Genomic DNA, 7875 nt, shown 5'->3' on the forward strand with positions numbered 1-7875 from the left:
TTTCCAATTCATGTCAAATTTATCTCTAGGAACATTGACTAACAAAGTAAGACAAAGTTGTACAAGTAGTACTAGAATTCAAAAAAAAATGTGTTTGGTTATTGCAAGCATAAATTCCTATGATTGGGTCAGCATTTACTGGCCCAACTTGTCTTGTTTCTTTCCCTTACAAGGTGGCAAAGGCTTGGCACACAGGCATAGATTGTGGGCATAAGCAGCTGCAGGAAATATGTTGTATGGTCTGCCTTGTGGGATTTCTCCACATAATCTGTTTGCCCTGAAGTTTGCATGTCTCAATTCTTCAATCCCCAACAAGCTATCTGGTATCTTGCCTGAAATCTTGTTAATTGACAAGTCTAACCATTGCAACTTCAGCAATGATCCTAGACCTATAGGGATTGTACCAGCAATTTGATTTCTTGATATATCTAACCTCTCAAGCTTATCCAGATTTGAGATTGAAGTGGGGATTTGACCTGCAATCTTGTTACTGCCAAGGTTGAGCACTTTCAGGTTTAAGCCATTACTGAATTCTGGGATGTTTCCAGAAAGTTGGTTGTTTGAGACATCGATCACCTCCAAAAATTTGCTCGTCTTGTTGCTTAACATCTTTGAAAAAGACCCGAAAAGCTGGTTTGAATGCAGATCAAGAGATGAAATTCCATCAGGCAATTTGATCAAAGCAACATCAGATTTTAATTGGTTGTTTGATATCTTTGCCTTTTGCAAGCTTGACATTCTTGCAAAGAAATTCGATATCCCATCACAGAAGAAGTTATCCGATAGGTCTATTGAGTTCAGCGAATCGGGCCTTGTAAAATTCGGAAGCCTCCCACGAAGCTTACAGCCTGCTAAGTTAACATCAGAAAGTTCTCTATTTCTTATCCAATCAGGCACTGTTCCCAGATTTAAATTGTTGTAAGACAAGTCTATTGACAGAAGAGAATGGAGGCCATTGGAAAAGGCAATAGGCAAAGGATCTAAGAGGGAATTTCTGGATAAACTAAGGTTCCAAAGATTTGGTAATCCTGCAATAGACTCAGGAATTTGGCCTGTCAACTTGTTAAAACTCAATGACAGAGAAGTGAGTGCCTTTAACCTCCCAATTTGGCTAGGAATTCTTCCTGTCATCCGATTATGATCAAGCGATAAAAACGAAAGCTTGAGCAAATTGCATAAGGAAATTGGAATTTGCCCTGACAATTGGTTACTGGAAAGGTCAAGATATGTCAAATTCTGAAGCTGTCCTAGAAAATCCGGAATCACCCCAGATAACAAATTGTGACTAACATCCATAGACTGTAACTTAGCAAGATTTTTGAAGGCAATTGGTATAGGACCAGTCAGCAAATTTCCAGCCAAATTCAGCTGCTGCAGATTCTTGAAATTTCCTATAGTAGAAGGAATTTGTCCTGACAAATGATTCTCACCTAGTGAGAGTGTCTGAAGTGAGGACAAATGACCTAAACTAGTAGGAATATACCCTTGTAGAGAATTATCATCTAAGATAAGCTGCTGCAATTTTGTGAGATTTGAAAAGCTCTCTGGGATTTTACCTGCGATGTGTTTCATCCCACTAATTATCATTGTTTCCAAGAAATGCAAATCACCAAGTGTTGGTGATAAAATTCCCTTCATATAAATGCTAGTATCCCTCTCAGAAGGTCTTTGCAAAATCAACCTATTCACTCGTCTCGTAACAGGATCACACTCTATACCTTCCCAACCACCCCCACAACAATCAGTACCTGTCCAAGAAGACAGAATATCAGTAGTGTCTTTCAATATCTTGTCTTTGAATCCAAGAAGAGCTCGCCTATCGGCCTCTGCGCAAGCTGACTCTGACACTGCAGGCGCGGGTTGTGGTTCTTGGGCTAAGGACAATGAAGTTGAAAAGAGGTGAAAGAATGTAAGAATGAACAAAATCTTGAAAACCAACATCAGAAACTGCATTATGTGATGTGGGTGTTGATCTGTTTGGAAAGTTGGACAAAGATATAATGGGAAATAGCTTTGAAGGAAAATAGTACTATATGCAACTAGAGTATATTATATGACTGTTATAGTAATAAAATATAGGAGTAGCTTAAAAGATTTGAAAAGGAAGGATGGGCTTTATGACTTAGACAACAAGGTACAATGATGAAAAATATATTGGAAAAATCTGAAGAGAGAATGATTTGGTCTGAATTTCTGAACAATTGTTTCACTTATTTATAGAAAGTTTTGAGTAGGAACTGTAATTTGTGGTTAAAATAGTCCAGTAGTTTTTTCTCAGGTGTGAGTGGGAGGGTGAAATTTAAGTGACTTCACATGTAAATATGACCGTTTTTTAGGCTCATTCACGAGTATCCTAAAGTCCATAGGAACGTTGGAGCGCACTATGCATAAGGTTTAAAATTCTTTCCCACCTTTTAGGAACATTTAACTAAGGTTTTTGAATTTTTCTAGTCCACCATTTCACCTTATGCACCGATCCATACGGGTGAGAGTGCCGAGAGCAGGTTCGGCTAAATCCAATAATTTTAGTTCGAGCTTTGTATTTGTCTTAAAATTTCATTAAATATATACAAATTATTAATCTAGAATTTAGTAACTTAAAGCGATTAAAATCCCGAATCCATAAGCTTGAAATTCTGACTTCGCCTCTGGATGAGACCATAGTGATTGAAGATTTTAAAAGAGGATGAGTTCTAAAATCATATTAAAAGAAGTTGTCTTAAAGTGACGGGCGCAACACTATCGAATAAAAATTTGAGCAAATGCTATAGTGAGAATCGAACCCAGATAGTGTACTAAAAGCTCAAGTGCCCCAAATTAAAGAATGCTGCTAACTAAGTTTTGGGGCATTTGCATCTATACCCGCTTTTTGTGTCACATTTTAACTTGTGCCCGCTTTACAAAAAAAATTGCAAACGTACCCGCTTTTTCGCATAACTTCAGCACACGGCGCTGAAGTAGCAAAGGCAATTACGCAAAACTTCAGCATTCTAGTAGTCGGGCCTGAAGTTCAGCTCTAGAGCTGAAGTTTTTGTTTTGTAACTAGCGAACTTCAGCTCTAGAGTTGAAGTTTTTATGTTGTAACTAGAAAGCTGAAGTTTTTGTGTTGTAACTGGGAAACTTAGTTTTTTATGTTGTAACTTGGAACTTCAGCTCTAGAGCTGAAGTTTTTGTGTTGTAACTGGGAAACTTCAGCTCTAGAGCTGAAGTTTTTGTCTTTGTAACTGGCGAACTTCAGTTCTAAAGCTGAAGTTTTTGTTAATTTGCTGTATTTGTCAATTATAATTTTCTAGCTGTATTTTTGCTGTTTTGCCTTAGTTGTACCTAGTGGCTGTTAGCTGAAGTGGACTAGAATGAGCAAGTTATGTTTTTAAGAAAGCCACTCGATATATGTCCTCTGAGACAAAAGAAGGAATAACGGTGCCCAAACAAACAAAAATAAGTAGAGGGACGTATGAATATATACTGCACAAAAATCATACCAAGAAATATATATATTTCCAAAGGACACACAAACAATTGGCCTTACAAAAACGCTTTCCAACGGTGAGCAATCCAAAACAAACCCAACTGGTAACTTAAACTTTTTCCTAAGACTAATTTACTGTAAATTTGGAGCAGAAGTATAACTGCCGAACTGTTCAATTAAAAAAAAATTGACCTTATAACTAAAGCAGCATTGCTTTTGGAGATAAATACCAATTTGTTTTGTAACTTGAAGAAGAAAACAAAGGAGGAGAAGAAAGAGGGCTGACGTTATTTAAAAAGCAAGTACAAGTTAAAGGTTCTTAAAAAAATGGGTATAGGTTAAATGGGGGCGACCAAATAGGGCACCCGCAATTTTTACCTAAGCTTTGAGTCTTATATATATTGATTGGCACATATTTTTTCTGAAATTACCAAGGACAGGTGATGTGCATTATCCTAAGGGTAGGTCCGCCTATGCTTAGACCTACAATCTTTTGGAAATCTATTGAAAATATGACATGAAATAAAACGATCTATGCATGCAATATAGATTATTCTTAATCATGTTAAATACGTTTTTAGTTCCAATGGTCAGTTGGAGTTTTTGGCCTAATTAAGGAAAAATATACTAGTAGAATATATATGTAGAGAACTTCTAGTACTAGAGAAGTTATTTTATATTGTATTAAATGAAATAAATTCAAATAAAGTGAGGTAAAAAGTGAAAATTCATATATCTCACCTCAACTTACTTGAGATTGTGACGTAATAATTGTAGTACTATTTCACCTTACTATTCCTCGTTTGTAGTTTTTGCATTTAATCTAAATAATTTTTGCTACCGCTATAAACTTGATAGAAATTTAACGTGTTAACTAAGTTAGTTACCTATTTTTATTGGGTTATAAGTCTAATATATATTATAAAAATTTATATATAATTACCTTATAAATAACTTAAAAGTAAATATTATCCGTACATAGAAATTAAACTTATCTATAATTTATCGTTTGCCTCATTTTAATGTATATTGAAAATACATTGAATATCCATTAGTACAGATTAAAAGAAAAATACCAAAAGAAAAAAAAATGTATACTAGGATTTAAATCGTCAACCTACTACGTGACAAAGGCATGTGATTTCTTTATTGATTGGTTGAATTGCTGTTGCACAGACTGAATTGATTATCTACTTTCCTCTTTTGGAAGCTTGCGTGCAACTAAATTAAAACGGTCCAATCACAGAAAACAACTTAATATAAATGGTATCTAACATCTTGTTTGGATGGTTGTTACCAATTGTATTGTATGATAATTGTTACTTCTGTAGCGAACTCAAATATCGATCGTGATGATACCTATCACATTACTAGACAAGCCAACCAATCAACTAATCACGATCCATTTTTCTTTAACATTTAAGTCATATTCTAGCCCACAAATTTTAAATACTGAAGTCATTATAAGCGTTAAAACAACAGAAATATGCGGAAGGTCAAAATAACAATAACTACACAACCCCAAGAATTTGGTGTCACGAATCTAGAGCCTCTAATACAAGTCTGAATACCTAATACATCGATAGTCTAGGAAATGCGGAAAGATAATAAGATAAGAGGGAGAGAACAGGGTTGCGGACGCCATGCAATTACCTCGAAGTCTCCATCAAATACTGAAACAGCTGAAAGCCCTCACTCGGCCGCTCGGGCGCCTGGATCTGCACACAAGGTGCAGAGAGTAACGTGAGTACGCCAACTCAGTAAGTAACTAGAGTAAATAAGGACTGAAAGCAATGACGAGTAGTTCAAAAATACATAACTGGATAATCAATAGCATATCAGGTCATCTTTACAGTTTAAAAATCAGTTTTCGTTCTAAAATCACATTTCCAGTTTAAACATTTGGAATCAAATACTTAATGGTATATCAAACAGAGGCTTATTTAAGAGAATAGTGAAATCAGTGAAAACATCATAACAAGGCCTCTCCGCAAGGGATCACTCAGAATATGGTCCCTCAGGCAGCCTCTCAGCCACTCGTGACTCGACTCTCATCACACATTACTCACTCTCAGCACTCGGCTCATTAGTATCTCATAATAATAGAAATCATAGTAACCGCTGTGGCATGCAGCCCGATCCGTAATTTATAGTCGACTACGCTTACTAGGGGTGTACAGACTCCGGAGAGGCTCCTACAACCCAAGCGTCATATTGTTGCGGCGCACAACCCGATCCAATATACATATTACTGCAGCATGCAGCCCGATCAAGTATATATATCGCTGCGGCGTGCACCCCAATCCATAATGTATACATATCATATCCTCACTATTAGGTTCTCAACCTCTCTCAATCATTAACCTCACAGCCTCTCGGGCACAACAATAGAAATTAGAGAACTCAGCCCAAACATTCCTCACAATTAGAAGTGGAAAGATAAAGCCAGTTTTAAGCATTTAAACAGGTAAGACATGACTGACGATATGTTTTTAGCAAGTAATAGTGAGGAAAAATAGTCAAAATGCCCCTAAGGGTTTCTACAGGTCGGCACAAGGCCCCAAACATGGCATACAACCCATAATACAGTATAAATATCCAAAATGCGGAATAATATAACGTTTCCAAGTCAAATACACTGCTTAATAGTCGTTATGGGACAAACCAAGTCACAATTCCTGCCGGTGCACGCCCACACGTTCGTCACCTAGCATGTGCATCACCACGATTATCAAGACAAGTCAAATACCGGGGTTTTGTACCCTCAGTTCCAGATTTACAATGGTTACTTACCTCAGACTGGTGAAATACTACTCCACGACGCCTTTGCCCGTCGAATTGGCCTCCACGCACGTCGAATCTATCCAAAATCAGAACGAGGACGTCAAAATATGTCAAGGGAATGAAGCCCAAGCGAAAACAATCGAAAAATACCAAAAATCCCGAAGTTACCAAAACCCGACCCCCAGGCCCACGTCTCGAAATTCAGAAATTTTTACATCAATAGATTCCTCGTCTCCTCACGAGTCTATGCATATCAAGAACACTAAAATCGGAGTCCAAATGACCCCTCAAATCCTCCTTTAAAAGCCTCTTAAGCTCAAACCCTAATCCTCTATTTTTAGCCCTTAATCTCCACTAAAACCAAAATTAAAGAGTGGAAAAATGATCTTAACCCAAGTAATTAAGCTTAGGGAACTTACCCAACCGATATCCTTTGATTCCTCTTGAGATTCTATGCCTTAGCCTCTTTCCCGTCTTCAAAAATGGAGTTCTTTACAAAATTTGCGAAGAAAACAATATATACCTTTTGTCCAGGGATTTTCGCATCTGCGACCATCCCACCGCTTCTGCAGTCATTCATCCGCTTTTGCGGAAATCTCTTAAAAGGCCCAAATCCGCATTTGCGGTAAATCTTCCGCACCTGCGGCTTCACAGATGCGGCCCATCAATCGTATCTGCGGCTCCTGACGAATCCCTTGAAAACCGCTTCTGCGGCTCCTCTTCCGCATGTGTGGCGCCGCACCTGTGGTCCCCAAACCGCAGGTGCGAAAACACCAGAAGTAGCGAAGTTTCTGAAATTTTACAAGTCTCAAACCTTCCCGTTAACCACCCGAAATCAACCCGAGGCCCCCGGGACCTCAATCAAAAGCACCAACATGACCCAATACCTTATTCAAACTTGTTCCAATCATCGAAACACTTCAAACAACACCAAATCAAACCAAAACACATCGGATTCAAGCCAAACTTTCTAAAATCTTTCAAATTACGTTTTCGATAAAAAACCCAACCAAACCATGACCGAATGACCTGAAATTTTGCACACACATCCCAAATGACATAACGAAACTACTACAACTCTCGGAATTTCATTCCGACCCCTATATCAAAATATCGCCTACCAAACAAAAATCGCCAAAATATCAATTTCTCCAATTCAAGCCTAAATCTACTACGAACATCTAAAATTCATTCCGATCGCGCTTCTAAGCCAAAAATAACCTCCTGAAGCTAACCGAACCATTAGAACTCATATACGAGCCCTCTAACACATAAGTCACCATCCGGTTTACCTTTTCAACTTAAACTTCCTTATAAGAGACTAGATGTCTCAAACCTTATCAAATTCCTTCCGGATTCGATCCGACCAACCCGATATCACATAACACGGATAAACAAAGCATAAAGAAGCAAAAATAGGGAAAACGGAGCGGCAACTCATGAGACGATTGGCCGGGTCGTCACATTCTCCCCAACTTAAATAAACGTTCGTCCGCGAACGAATCAAGAAACATACCTGAAGCCTCAAACAGGTGAGGATATCTGCTCCGCATCTCCCGCTCGGTTTCCCAGGCAACCTCCTCCATGGGCCAACCTCTCCATTGCACTTTCACTGAAGCTAT

At 38.1% G+C, this 7875-nt stretch overlaps 1 protein-coding gene across 1 annotated transcript; it reads right to left on the reverse strand.

Annotated features, from left to right (window-relative positions):
• Positions 1-2181, reverse strand: LOC107760217 (uncharacterized). The gene has a single exon (XM_016578236.2). It carries the CDS (start codon positions 1951-1953, stop codon positions 136-138), a length of 1818 nt encoding a protein of 605 aa, XP_016433722.1. The 5' UTR covers positions 1954-2181; the 3' UTR covers positions 1-135.
• Between the last annotated feature and the right edge of the window lie 5694 nt (positions 2182-7875).

Source organism: Nicotiana tabacum, chromosome 16 (genome assembly GCF_000715075.1).
Source record: "Nicotiana tabacum cultivar K326 chromosome 16, ASM71507v2, whole genome shotgun sequence".
Classification (NCBI taxonomy): Eukaryota; Viridiplantae; Streptophyta; class Magnoliopsida; order Solanales; family Solanaceae; genus Nicotiana; species Nicotiana tabacum.